The sequence below is a fragment of the Colias eurytheme genome, chromosome 7 (assembly GCF_061535395.1).
Source record: "Colias eurytheme isolate Ceu_HAF_F1 chromosome 7, ilColEury1 Martin Lab GWU primary, whole genome shotgun sequence".
Classification (NCBI taxonomy): Eukaryota; Metazoa; Arthropoda; class Insecta; order Lepidoptera; family Pieridae; genus Colias; species Colias eurytheme.
The window spans coordinates 5,390,927-5,407,102 of NC_142986.1; the positions used below are offsets into that span (position 1 = coordinate 5,390,927).

Here is a 16,176-nt window from a genome sequence, read left to right on the forward strand (position 1 = left end):
AATGGTGTATCTTTTTATTACGCATTTTTATTATTTTATGAAAATCTATGACTTTCATTTGTGCGGAAAAGGATAGTTTTTTGGTTAAAATATTTATTCATAAGAGTGATTTTTATTATTTAATAATCGATTAGTATTGAGAGAGATACAATACAACTCTGACATGCGTTTTTTACAAGCATATATGTAAGAGGCACGCAATTGATTTAAAATAATATTCCTTACCAACTGAGATACATATTTCTTAATTTTGATTTAATTTTTAATAAGACTTTTATTTAGGCAATAAACAAAAAAAAAACAATTGATTTTATAGTATTTACTTGCCCAGCAATTAATTTTTACTTACCTCGTTATGTTGTTTGTTTGTTGAATCATCTTAACTTATTTTCAAAGCATTTTATTATATTTGTTTACTATATTAAAAGGATTATTATCTACATAATTTACATATTTACGGTAGGTAAACGCAACATTTTTTCATAAAGGAGTAGGGAAATAAAAACGAGTCTTTAAAATTATTTAATTCGGAAAATAGTCGATGTTTTGACTTTTAATTTTATTGTTCTTACGTTCTTACGTCTACTACTGAAGTTGTTTATTAATTGATTATATTTATCTTCACGGAAAATTCTATCTAGCAGCTTAGTAAATACATTTCCGCCACACCTTACCTATTTCATGTAAATTTTCGTTTAAATTTATGAAAATGGGTTTCTCTTTGTATACGGTACTTGATCACTATATAGATTTTTTAATATTTATATGTAAATGTAATATTGTAAAACTAAAGTAGGCGAAAGATTGTCTCTATCTTGGCTATCGATAGTACCTACTTGTTTTGATTTTCTATAAACTAGAATCATGTAAATTATCGCTACGACGCTACTGTGGGCGCAGTTACTAACAATGGATTGATTGATAGATAGAATACTTAGAATTTAAGAATTATAATTTTCTTTACCCACCCTATGAAACTGATAACAAATCAACCTGCCTTTCCAGAACTCATATGACACATACAATTACTCGATTTATTCGCATCGATAAAACTATTACCTTATTGACACCTTTGCGTTTATAAAAGTTCCATATCGCGGGGAAAGCTGTTAGATATGATAAGAGTTATAATTTTATTGATAACACAGTGAAGCATCGATCAGTCGATACTTGCGAGTCGATCCGGTGTCCGGGCTGACTAATACGGTTATTGATTGAAATTATTACGCGGTTTTAAGGATTTGTTGATCGCGGATTATGAACTGTATCTAGTCGATAGTTTGGACATCACTAGTGTGTGAAGTGAGTGTATCATGAAAATGATGGGTGACAACGAAATGGGTTACGGCGATTACTACAACTACGACGGAGGCTGGTCGGTGATGCCGCAGGAGTACAACGTAGAGCCGGCCTGCCAGTACCGACAGCCACAAATCGAAGAGGACTATCGTTACAATACTTATGCGTGGGTATTTTTTGTTATTGTTTTCTAATCTTTATCCTACTGACTAGTGATCCACAAATTTATAGATAGGTATGTTCAATAGGTTCGTAATGTAAATTTCTCAATTTTTTTTATTAAATGTCTAATTAGAAAATAGAAGAAGAAAAAGAATAGGAAATTGATCTTGTTCGAATTATTTTTCTTATTAAACATAGTATTTTATAAGAGTGTTGGAATTCCCAGATTACCATCAACTAGGTACAGCTACAATTAGAATACTTACAATTGTACGTAACTTCTAAGTCGTAGTCCTAACTTTTAGACATTGCTTTAGCAATTCAGGTCAGTTTAACATGATATTTGTTATCAGGTATAATAACAAATATCATGTTAAACTACCAAAACTAAGGAATTATAGTATGTAGTAGGTATTATTATCCGCTATAAAAGAAAATTCTGCTACTAAACTTGAAAATGAGATTCCATTAAGAGTCCTAATAAATTTTTACGCATTTTATTTAATTTATTTTCGTCCAACTTTTTAAAATGCCAATTTTAAAGCGTAGACAGTAATTTTTCTTTTATATTTTACGAATTACTGTAAGGACGATGTACCTAATGGAAAATTACACCACCTAACAAACATTCCCAATATTCAAATCAAATCACGCTATCACACTTTTCAAATGTGCAACTCGCCTCTATAATAAGCGTCGATACCTACTATTTACATCATTTCAATAAATTCATTTTCAACTAGATACTTCTAGATAAAAATGAAATGTGTTCTCATGTTTTGTTGAATCAATTATAAGTAGACAAGTTTAGTATTAAGTGTATCGTTAGTGCATACTTACCTACTAGTGCCTGAGCAACTACTGAAATCTTAAGATAAGTTGTAGGTACCTACTTTTAACATACACTTGTTATGAGTGTAAGTGAGTCAGACATGAATCATTTCATTTTACAAATGGGTATTAAAGAATTTTATACAAATATTTATACCCATATACTACCTAAACATTCTGAATTATTGTGAGCTTTTTGTCAAAGTTTATTTGCTGAATTTTCCCTTTATTTTTTTAATTTAACCAAGTAATAAAAAACGTTCTCGACATTTCAGCATAAATTGATGAATTTTCGCTTGGAAGTCACTAGTCAGGTTGATCGGCTTCATTGCGTGCTCTACACCTATAGAGTTCCGTCGGCGGTGAGTCGTCGCGCTGAGTACCATCGAGCCATAATCCGTCAGCTGCTCTCTCTCCCATGCCTTCGTGAAGTCCTTAATTGGTTCGGAAGCCCTCTTCGTGGCCTGGCGTGCTTCTATCCATTTAAACCCACTGCGCCTAACCAGATTGCCGTAACGAAACGTTCTGAAAACCCATCGACTTTTACTCTCTACGTTTGCTTTTGCGAAAACATTTGAATTGGTAAAGTTTATTCGTCGTAAATTTCCTTTGAGCATCAAGTGTCGACTGACGTGAATATTCAGGGAGTTTAGTTTGTTTTTCGTCACGAATGCCACGGTTCATTAGGACTAGCTTTGTCGTCGGAATAACCTTGGTTTTTCTGATGTAGGGTAACTAAATGGTAAATTATGCAAAAAGTTCTTTTGCTATGAATTTTCATGGGTTTGTTTGTTGCAGAAAGCTAATAGAGCTCCGTAATTTGGTGATGGGGTAGTCTTTTTTTCCGTCGGTCGCCGGCGGTTGGTACGGATGGCGCGGTAATACAATATAATATACAACTTTTACACAAATTACTTTCCTATCGTGCCGTTTATCAGCCCCCATTATTTTACCATTAAGCATTGCAAATACGAAACGATCATCTTTATGAACGCGCCTAATGATACTTATAGTAGTTTTGTATACTTCTAAGTTATTATGAATTGTTCACGATAGACCTAATATATTTTTTGTTTAAAAAGATAGGTAATTGAAATAAAAGATTTAAGCACATATAATAGTATTAATCCTATGTAGTAGTAATAGTATTAAGTATCTATTATTAGGTAGGTAAGTATTAATACTTATTTTCTATTTAAAAACCTATCTAACAATTTATTGCAAGAGAATATTATCGCTAAACAATACACTATCACGGACTGAGTTTTAAAAAGTTAAATTGTACATCTGGCTACAATCGTACTGATTAATAAAATTTGATTGAACCCACGGGTATTTAAGCAGATGTTTTGGCTAAAAAGCGAAGACCCTTGTTATTCTTTTTTATGTTAGTTTAATATCACATCATACATAAATATATCACTACGTAGGTAGTAATAAAAAGATTAATGTACCTTTTAAAATTTACTCAAGCAATGTATGAGCGTGAGTACCTATGAGTTAGAAAGAAAAGCTCTACCACTGAATTTGCTAACATCACCACAAATACACATATTTATTATTAAGAGAGATTACAAGTAGATATAATATTTCCTATAGTTACACAGTATACGATATTATGATCTCTAACAGAAAAACTTTTATATATTAAATTGGTCTAAAAATGTATCCCATGATAATTTCACCTTTCCTGCTAAAAATGATCTCATATAATATCTCATATCATGATTATAACAGGAAAGATGTACGTGTGAACAATAGCAGGCAGCGTAATGTTAAATCGAGCGCGCCCACGGTTGCGATGAGCCGTGAAGAGAGGGCGCTAGCACCTGCCGCGGTAGGTACCCTCACAAATCTGGCCCTCAGTTACCTCTCTATAGTATATGTAGGATTAGCAGATTCATCACGATTGATTTTAAGTTTCTTTGGTTGATATTTATATGGCGTTATGGATTACAAATCTCAGATGAAAATGTAATTCATGTCAAGTATATAGACAACTAGATTTCCGCCCGCGGCTTCGCCCGCGTTTTCAAAGGAAAACCCGCATAGTTCCCGTTCCCGTGGGATTTCCGGGATAAAACCTATCCTATGTGTTAATCCAAGTTACCTTCTATATGTGTGCTTTCATTGTAATCGGTTCAGTAATTTTTACGTGAAACAGAAACAAACATCCATACATCCATACATCCATACTTACAAACTTTCGCCTTTATAATAGTAATAAAGAATTAAGATTAAGATTTCCTGAAAATTATGCAGAGAATTCATGTCAAATATTCACACTTTCGCGAAAATCGAGCAAAAAGCTAACAAATAATCAATTGAATAAATATACGAGAACATAAAAATAAGAAGGTTTTTAGAATAAAAAAAATAATTTCATCACAAGAAAGCAATAGAATGTTCTTACCTATTACACAACAGTTTTCTTGTCAGTTGTCCTACGGAGCTACGGGGCGTCTCGCATCCGATCAACATAATTAAAGAGACTATTTTTTTTGGGACGCAATTCAGGCACCAATACAGGCACCTATATAGATTAATATAGAGTAAGATTTTTCAACAATACATTGAGTCATATCTATTGTATTATCTGCTAAACATGCATTTACTTGCGGTATAGATAATATCGTCGATCGCAATGTTTCAAATAGATATTTAAAAAAAGGTATTTCTCAATAAGTCAATTAAACATTTGATGTTGGTGCATTGCACGCCACTTAGGGGATCGTTCCCAATGTACGTAATTGCCCTTTGTTGAGGGAATTCATTTTAAACGAATGCGTGCTTACAATAATCAGTTTACCATGCAAGTTAACATGCGCAATATGAATAGATACGATTATGCAGGCATATTGAAAATATGCAATATTTGAAATCCATGCATTAATATTAGTATTGGTATATCATATTTAATTTGATTTGGAATATGTACAGAGTTATCACAGCATAACTGGTGTTCCGATTTCGCCCGTGTTGAGAACATAAATCTGATTATCTACGACGACAAATTTTTCAAAATCGGTCAATTAGTTTGTGAATTTAATTTTACCGTTTTATCGAGTAATCATTCTTCACTAAAATATTTAAATAACAATTGATAATAATATCTATCGAATTTGTACGCATATTTTCTTTACACACTGTGCTACATCCGATATTCTGCCTAAGACTGAAGTAGGTAATAGAGAGAAAAATGTTGTACCCATTTAAGTCATCTGTGCCAGCGCTTTTCTAAGTAACATTGAATTATTATAAATACTAGCATTAAAATAATTTAAATAGTGATTTTATTCTACGAGAAAAATAAGGTAATGGTTACAGGAAATATTTTTATTCATAATAAAACACATTATTTTCTAGAATATAATTTAATAAATTTTAGTTAATATTTTACTAACGGTGTAGTAACAACCGATATTTAGGATTTGCTAGAGATATCCAATACTTGATAAGCGTATTACTTATAAGTTGACTAGCAAACCCGGCGAACTCCGTTTCGCCACCAGATGGCTTCGTTTTATGTAACATTTCATTTTTTCCCGCTTTTCCGTTGAAATTTTTCGCGAATTTTCTTTGCTATAAACCTCACGGAGCCTTTACGGAACCTTTCCAACGAATGCAAAACCGTGGAAATCGGTTCGTGCGTTCTGGAGAGTGGAGAATGGAGATATAGATAGCGTCAGGAAGGAAAACCCAACTTATTTTTATATAGTAGAGAAGATAGGTATGTTATTTTTATATCATCCTCATATTATTTCATAGATACCTATAAGGGTCATTTTTTTCCTTATTCTCCATTGGATCAAAATTACTTTTATGTCTATAAATGAAGTCAATTTTCTACAAGTCTAGCGAAAAGATTTTTATTGGTAGACGATGATTAATCTAAGACTGCTTAGATTCTGAACAGAACTGTTTTACATGAAAAAGTTTCAGCAAGCAGATAGGTCCTTAGCCTAGGTAGGTATTTTTTATACAAAATCAAGTCTGTCCAATTCACAAAGGTTTTTTTTAACTAGTAATAACTAATACATAGGTACCTACATATGCAAAGGATTAATGGACACCTGCAACGTCTTAAGAATAACTACAGAATGTCTTATTTATGTGGGAATAAGTATTTGAATTACAATAGAAAAATAGAAGTCTGATCTTAGTGGTAGGTACTTACATACAATTAATTTCAATTTTGTGATAATGGGATAAATACCTATTTATGCAATTTTATCTACCTACTATATTTTTGTTAATTATCTAGATTTAACATGAAATTAAAAATTGCGAAAAGAACAAAATTACTTTTTATTTATTGAGTTACCGTTGCGCATTGTTTTAACAAATTCTTATGAAAACGTATAAAATAAATAACCCAATATTTGACCCAAAAATTACAAAAGATCACTAAATTGCCTAATAAACATCATTTGGACACAATTATAACAGGGTTACATAATTTCGTTGATATATGCAGTTCTTAAAGTGTATGTAAAATACTACGCGGTTTTGTAGAGTCGAGTAGAGACATGCGTGTAAAATCGTTACAATATACCTACCTAATAATATCTAAATTATGATGTACCTATTTGTTAATAAAATTATTATCCATACCTACCGATATTTCGGCCTAATAAAAAAAAATCGTCATATTGTCTCAAAAGCTTATCAGGTTCGGTATTATTTTTTTCAAATATAGATATATACTATTTTTAATGTTCTGCATGCTTGTTTGCAAATCGGAACTAGTATGAAACTTTCAATTTTATTAAAAACTAGCGGTCCGCCCCGGCTTCGCCCGTGGTACATGTTTACGTTTTCTCTACATAAGAACCATCCTCGTACTTCAAGGAATATAATAAAAAAAGAATTATCGAAATCGGTTCAGCCGTTCTCAAGTTATGCGCTTACCAACACATTTTGCGATTCATTTTGCACGCCTCATAAGCGAAGCGTTGAGGTGGGTACTGTCACTTCGCGCAAAACATCTGATTTTTCAAACTTAAAATGTCTTTATGTATCATACATTGCACTTGTAAGATAATACATACACACACATATTAAGAAAAAACACTATTTTTAACGTTCATGATATTTTTGATGTCATTTTTGTTATTTAAACTAGTTAAAAACAGTTTAAAAAAGTTATGTCTTGGACGTCCGTGTGTCTGTATGTGCGGATCCTTTTTCTTGTTAACACGATAGCGACCGAAATACTTTACTAATCGAGTCTTTTTTTTTCTCTTACGCTTGAGTATACTCAGGAATAGAACCCTTTCATTTTTCAGGGTCTGATTCGATGTGGTTTAATTGTTATTAAATAAACAAAAATAATAATTAATAAATATTTATTAAAAAAAATTATGAGGCGTGCACTTTTGGATTTTCCAAATTAGGTATTTATATATAAGATGTATAATTTCAACGAAAACAAGAACATTATTAACTGATCCAGATAATGTTGTATTTACATAAAATATCTGTTTTAATTACGCTTGTCAGAAACTGTTCAAACAAGTAATTAATGACATTCATTTAATATCAATTTTGCCGTCAAATCAGGCAATTTTTCAAATGTTTATTACAGTTAAGTATTATATATATAGACTTAAATAAGAGCGGTTATTCAATGCTTATAATGAGCATAATAAGCTTAACTAAGTGCGAAATAAAAACAATGGTCAAGCGCACACGTGCAAGTCATAAACTGATAACTTGAACTTAGCTTTCAGGAACAAAGCTATTGTCTTTGTTAAGTGACAATACGCTAAGCACTTACACATGTTTTGGTTGCTATTTAAATTATTCAAACTGTTTGAACACCTGCAAAGGATTTTTGATTTTACTTTTTCCTAAAATTTTATATAAGTTATACATGTGTTTCATTGTGTTTTAAATACTGGCTATAATTGATATAGAAATTTTAGTTTAAAAATTATACGATTCATATTTTATACAAGGTTTTAGATGATTTTTATATTCTGATTTTTTAATTGGGTCGCAGCTCATATACCCAAATTTCCTCAGGTACCTAACGCTTAAACTGATATTTTTCACTGATGTGAATGAAATATTTTTAATTAACTTTTTTATTACACCTTTAAACACTACAAAGAGAAATAAAATATACCTACGTGTTAACGTAAAAACACTACAAAATATAATAATAAAAAAAAATATCAAAAAAATAAATTAGTTAACTATGTGGTTATATTATAATGAAAAATATTGTGTATTTATCAGATAAAATTTATTTAAAAGTAACTGTGCTTATAAAAATATAACCAAATGAATAAAAAAAAGATCACTGTTAACGCTGTTGATATAAAAAACGCAAGCTTACACAGGCTTATTAAAGCACTCTAAATGAAAATCATTATCCGAGGCATTTAGAGCGGCGTCCATAACGAACCCGGCCTCAACAATGGGCTTAACGCGCGCACTCATTACAAAAGCGACATAACGTAACGTTCTACCTCGAAAGCTTCTCTATTCAAAGTGTATACTCCAGTTTTTTTAGCTAGTAAGGCTTTTGCTACACGTTGATTGGCCGGGCGGGATACCGCCCAGCGCGTTCCGCCGCGCGATTGGTCGGCACGGATCGAGCACCCTCAAACTTAGCTGAGTAGGCTGTCGAGGCACGAGGGCGGCGCGGGGTCTTCACCCCGAGGACCACTCGAGGGTTGTTTAGTGCGGGTGCGACGTCGCGAGGCGTAGCACGTGTTCACGCGAGTGTGTTCTATCAGTTTCCAAAATTATTCCGAAAGCGAGTTCTCCCGGTCGGGAGATGAAGTGCGAGGAGGGTGAGAGCGAGCGGTCACCGCCGCCGCTGCTGCCGCCTGCGTCGCTGCTGGCCTGGAGCCCCATCCTGCTGCCGCCATGGGGACCGGCCTTCTTGCCGGCGCTCTACCCGGCGGCTTTCCGGTCCGCTTTTCCCGGGTGAGCTGCAATTTCGAGATAAAATGTTACGCACTTGAAATAATTCGTGATTTTTTTGTGTTTGAAGTTGTAGTGAATATATATTTTTAAATCGAGGTAAATAAATATTTAAAGTAGGTATGTTTTACACTTTATATAGGTACCTATGCGTAAAATATTCGTAGGTTGGACTTAGTTATTTGCAATTTTTACAAGAAGCTGTAAGTGGAAACTTGTTTATGACGCAAAATTTGTATTCACTCTACCTAATTGACAATAGAAAATTGAAGCTCTATAAATGTGGTCACAAAATAATTTAACTCTATATTTGTAGAATAGATTATCAATTACCTATGTAAATAGCTTAAAACACTGTCTCTACTTTTTCCACCTGTTTACATAAAATTTAAATTGAGCGATTCCTCAAACAGTGCTAATCCCAAATCGTGACAGACGACAGTTCGAAGGTAGGTACCTACTCCCAGTGAGAGCTTGTTAATCATCATGTTTACAACCTGCCAAAGGCTGGTGCCGCCTTTTCATACCGTCACGTACGGGACCGCGGGAACTTTTCACGCGTACATGTAATTTTGATATTTTAATAGACATCCGACTGTTTGAGCGCTTACAATTGTAAAGGCGACTCTTTTATGTAGGTCACGTTTTCTGGAGAGGTCCTCAGTTAACAATATGCGGTCGAATTGATACAACTTTTTGTGATTCTGTATTCACACTTGTGACTCTGTTAAGCTTAAAAGTAAATAGAAGTGTTTATCTTTGATTATACGGAATTATTATAATTTATAAGCATTGCATTGTTATTATAAGCAAACATCCAACATATGAAATTTCTACCTAATTACTTAGGTACCTAGTGTAAATTATACAATGCTTTTTTATATACCTACTTAATCAAACCAATACATTAAATTAAAAGGTAAATAACTTAATAGTAGGTGCTATTTACTGACATATAAATTGCTAATAGTAGATAGGTAATTATGATAACCAAAAATTAACAGATATTTTAACGCATTAATACCAACTTCTTTTTTGGAGATAAATGTATGGTAACTTTTTTAATATGTAGTTATAGAAAAAAATATTATTTCAGATAAATATACCTATTACATATGTACTTAGTTTTAAATTTATACCAATACAGTTTTACCTAAATTTAGGTTTACGAGCCTAACTAATTAACTAAAAAATATAGGTACTACAACGGATGTTCCATATTGAATGTAGAGTCTTGGAAATAACATTTAACATTTTATATAATATAGTCTACTTTATACAATAAAAATACGCTTTATATTATAAAAACAAAGTGATTTTGTTGTTGAACTATGTTATTCTCTTAAAATTAATTATAATTACAATTAATTAAAATATGAAATTTGAACATACCTATTTACAGTGAAAGTTATTGACAAACATATACTCAAGCTCTTTCTCTTGTTACAGATTGCTAGACAGTATGAAAATGCCAGGACAGCGGCCAGGCTTTCAAATATCAGATATTCTGGGTTTGAACGAAGCGAAAGGTCTGGACACCCCCGCTCAGAGCTCCATTGGATGTTCTCTCGACTTACCGGCCTATCCACCTCCACAGCACAGCTACTCACATGAACTACTCAGGCATCATCAGCCTTGGTTGTCTTTGGATCATCACGATAGTGCAGGTAAAGATTCTAATAGTAAATTTCTTAAATAAGGGTAAGCATTTAGGATTTATTGCACTTAGCTATAGCCTGTAGGTACGATTTATCTGTAATAAGGGTTGTTAGCCGCTTTTGTATTTTTAAGAAAATTAAAAGAAAGAAAAAGTAGGCTACAGCCTACATCTCATCTACGTATGTAGGTGGAGTTATATTGATTGATTTTTTAGATAATATTCAATAGAATTATACAAGTACCTATAGGTATTAAAAATTAACAAACACGTTAACAAACAAAAATTTTTCTTTACAAAATCTATCATGTAGGGGGTAAGTTTGAAATCAATAATGCAGAAATCTTTAATTGAACGACTCTTTCAGTGGTTTGTATTAAAGTATGTATTAAAAAAAATTAAGTAACAGTAATAGGTATTATTCCTTTTTTCAAACCACCACGATGGTCTCAAACCGAATTTGATAAAATTCGCTCATATCACGTTTTACTACAAAGAGAAGCCGATAAAACAAGTATTACGAAATGACATTTATTATCCATTGACATAAATAAGATAAGATGTGACATCGGGAACAAGATTTGGATTCACACTTATAAAAATACTTCACCTAAAGTATTGAAATGCGATGAAAATTGCTTATTAAAATGCTGATAATATTATGTGCATCTAAGATAGGTGTTAGATAATAGAAAGATGGATATCCACGTACTTATATTTAAAATCGATAAACTCTTTATCATTAGTAGAGCGAACGCGAATAACAAATGCATCCAATTCCAGCAGTTATAAGTCACATTTGTTATTAACTCAAACCGATGAAGCAAATCCAAAATTAGCAATATTGTTCAAGTTATCGGCTACGCATATCTTCAATGTTATCGCTCACATGCAGATATCCAACTAGACGAATTATCATACAAAAATATATTGACCCACTCCAAACTAATAGCTATTCGGTACTTCGGTAGCCGTGTTCGAGAGGTTGAGATTAATTTTTCAAATACTCCTCCAATGGAGTGCCTTCAGCCGCTAATCTGTAGTTGTCATTAATTATTTTTATCGCTTATCTAATATTTCGGCACTCGGTGTACACTTGATAGCTTGTACAATTCTTTAATCCGTGTATTCGTGATTGATTGTAAGTACCTACTGTGCATTTACAAGTAAAGTTCTGAATTATGTTGTTTTATTTCTTAGTATCGATAAATATCTATTTTAAAACGAAGAACATAAATCTTCTATACCTAGGTACCTACCTACAAGGATTAACAGTAGAAACAGCAATCATTCATTTTTTACATCTAATTTTTGATGATGAAAGCTTATGTAGAGCTTTTTATAGAAGCTGAGGTTTCTCATAATTATAATATTTGTTTCCACAACTTAGAAAATTTATTTTTAAATATCTCCTTTTGGGTCGGTAAACCTTACGTTCAAAGATTCGTAACTTGCAATACGCGATATTAATGAGTCCAAATACGCTAAACGGGGTGAGATCACGCCCTTATTTCTCCCGGGGCTACCAACTACGATTGTTTAACCTCAGCCGTGGGGTGCGACGTGGAACAAATTTGTCACCAATGGCTGATGCCCCGTAAGCAGCTGTCGGCTATCAATTACATTGTTTGCGGCTGTTAGGGGCCCCATTCGTTCATTATTTGATGGCGTTTAAACATTTTATTGCTTTTCATTGTCTAGTATTGATTCCGTATCTCCCTGGATGGTGATTTCGCATTATCAAAAGTTGATCGATGTTTCAGAGAGGGAGGGATGTTTTAAAGAATATTTGTTTCAAGAAAATTATTAATGTTGACAATTTACGGTTAGATAAATAGGTAGAGCTAAGCGTAATAAATTAAAACTTAATGATATAATATAATATGTATATTATATTATATATAATATATTAAATTTAATATATTTTCTTTAATAAATTTTGTGATTTCTAAGGTCAAACGTAATTCTAAGGAGTAGGTACTTCTTTTATGGTTTGTAGATTTTGTAGATTAGAGTTTGTAGATGTAGATCTATTTTAATAAGTTTTTGATGAGTTGCCATCTTGTAGATATCAAAGAAAAGCTTCGTTACAAGATAGGTCGCAAGCGATTGTTTAAGTACAGATCGTCGAACAATAGAGACAGCTGCTGGAGTTGGGTGTGGCTCCCCCTCCCCCCTCTCCCCCACTTAGCTTCCCCGACACGCCCAACCTCACTCCCGCCTCGCATTAACATATCCGTGTGAAAAAGCTTTCAATAACTGAGGGGTATACGAACAATGTTATATTTGCTGAGTTTTTTTTCTATATTCCATTATTTGTTCCCGAACGACCTCTAGTTACAGTTAAATAGGCCGACCCTTACAGATTAAGAGGAGATTTACTTGTGAGTGTTTAGAACTACATGTACTACAATTTTGTGTAGTGGGTTTAACGTTTGGTACATGATTGTGATTATCCCACGATTATTATTTTATATTTAGATCTATATTTCTCGTTATTCTTAATTATTATACATACGTTTTTCTATATTTTTTGCTAATAAGTATTTCTGTTTGTCATAGGAGTACTCGGACAACAAGCGAGCCCAGACAGCACTTCACGAGCTTCTGAACTCTCATACGTTGGACCATCAGCTACGTCCCCATCAACCGGGCGACACGACCACGACCATGATCACGACCACGACAACGATCACGATATCATTGATCACGACGATGACAACGACCACGATCAACCTCCAAACAACAACGGTGACCCTAGCTTAGTGCACAAGAAACGCAAGCGGCGTGTTTTATTTTCTAAGGCACAAACCTACGAGCTGGAGAGACGTTTCAGACAACAGAGATACTTATCGGCGCCAGAACGAGAGCACCTAGCGAGTTTGATAAGATTGACGCCGACACAAGTAAAAATATGGTTCCAAAACCACAGGTACAAGACAAAGCGGGCCGTTCAAGAAAAGGGAGCACATGACTTAAACGTCGGTGGCCTGAACTCACCGCGACGTGTCGCGGTTCCCGTCCTAGTTAAAGATGGCAGGCCGTGCCTCGGTAAGCCAGATGGGTTGCCGCCGCTCGGGATGTCCCTGCCGCCCTACCAACCCATGCATCACCAGCCGCCGGTGACGGGCCATGCGCCGCAACCTAACGGATGCTGGTGGTGAAACAAACTAATGTCATTCCTGTGGAAACTAGTCGTTAATAATAGTGCATTCAGTTATATCCACGAAGCGATCGCATCGAATATTAGTATTCTTCGTATATAGAGTACCTACGTGGAAATGTATACGTGCCAATATTGCGCTTATCTATTTGACTCACGCAATTGGTTCATATGACAACTGATAAGTTAAAAGTTAACAGAGAAACGAATGGCATTGAATATGATATACCTACTTTGCTATCAACTGAATCTTCACTAACATTCCAAAATATTAAAAGAATAAAATCGTGTTAGGCATTATATCTCGAATACTAAAAAATATATACAAAAGTATTAAGATAATTTTTAATTAAGTTATTATTTGGAATATGACCCAGTATCACAATGTATCCTTCAATCACATAACTATATAGGTAGTATTATTGGTACCACCTAAAACTATTTAATAACCATTTTCAATTTCTATTACAATTTCTTGTTTTCGGCAATTGATGAAAGTGTTAAATTTCTCAACATAATATATTGTGAAACGGGTCTATAAGGTATTATGAGTTCCTATTATTTTATTTAGAGTTATGGTACTCTTCTCTATCTCGTGAAATTTTGTAACACGTTTGCGTCTGTTTCCTTATCTTACCTTTCAACACCTTTTACGTACATACGATTATCTCTTTACGTACATAACATATTTGTATTTAATCTTAAAATTACTTTAAGTTATACATTCCATTACAGTATTTTGTAAATTTAGGTGTAAAGGTTATTAACGAAATGACCAGATTTTATCAGATTGCAATATTTAGACATAAGGTGCAGTATTATTATAGTTGATTTTTATGCCTAGAGTAGCTATTTATGTATATTCCAAAGAGAAGTATATTTATGAAAATGTAAACTGTAGTCAGTAGAAAGTGTAGTGAAAGTTGTATATTGTGTACATAATTTTATCGTGGGATTGTTTAAAATAACGTTAATAATTCTCGTGCTAATTATTGAAGTTAAATACCCACACATGTCTTTGTAAAAAGTGTTAAATATAAATTATTACTATTGAGTATTAAAGTGATTGACATAAATAAGAGTGCTTTTATTCCTGTCCCTATCCAAATTATACCTATTTCAAGATTTTCAAGTTAGCTTAAAGTTTTGCCATGTTTACCTATATTTCGCCGTTATGGTTATGATTTACCTAGTCAGATCCGACTAATATTTACGGATAAGATTTTTTAATAGTAGAAAATAAGCTAGAAGAGTATAATAGATTTAATAATATCAAATATCGACAAAACACAGCAATTAATGCTGCTTTATTTGCAATTTCCTGTATTTTGCGTATAAGCATAACACGTAAGCAAAACCATCATACTCTTTATATTTCACACTATTTCGCAAACGCTTGCTTATAGTTATACATATAAATGTATTAGCTCACAACAAATTGGAGCGAGGTGTACCTAGTTGACCATTGTTTACCGGTTAAATATTTGCCGGTACAATCTAATCGCGGGCTGCCGATGAGATAGCCGCGACCCGATTACTGACACACTTGTTCGATACCTAACTTGTTTTCTTTACACCTGTATTTGCCTGTGAATATACCTTATAGAAAAATGTATATGCCATGTATGTAGAGTTGTAGGTATTGGTATAAGTATTTAAATAGGTGTGTATACGTATTGTGCTACGAAAGAGCTACAGATTATATATTTAATGGAAAGAAAGACGAAGGAGGAAAGATCATACTTTGTCACTAAAGTCTATATAAATATAGTTAATGAACTATATCTATTAGACAAGTACATTTTGCCATGACGCTGTTAATTACTAATTAGATACTAATACGGTTTCTATATGTTTAATGATATTGTACCAAACAAAAATGTTTTTAGCTTCAAAGGTAATTTTCAGCAATTGAAGGGAATCATAGTTGGTGGGAAGTTAGTAACCATCTAGCAATATGAATTGATAAAATACCTACCAATTACCATAAGCACCACAATCATGAAAAGTACCTACTTGACATACATATAATGCTTACTTATTTCTTTTACATAATATAATACGAAGGTACGTCGATACGTAGGTTTTCTCTACATTCTATGTAGTAGGCTCTATTAAAATTTTTAAT

General features: G+C 33.1%; 1 protein-coding gene across 1 annotated transcript; it reads left to right on the plus strand.

The window, feature by feature from the left end:
- The first annotated feature begins 1,175 nt into the window (after positions 1 to 1,175).
- Positions 1,176 to 15,094, plus strand: LOC149907041 (uncharacterized). The gene is made up of 3 exons (XM_090103732.1): positions 1,176 to 1,465; positions 10,678 to 10,895; positions 13,448 to 15,094. The coding sequence occupies exons 1-3, from the start codon at positions 1,314 to 1,316 to the stop codon at positions 14,047 to 14,049; spliced, it is 972 nt and encodes a 323-aa protein (XP_089959858.1). The 5' UTR covers positions 1,176 to 1,313; the 3' UTR covers positions 14,050 to 15,094.
- The last annotated feature ends 1,082 nt before the right edge of the window (positions 15,095 to 16,176 follow it).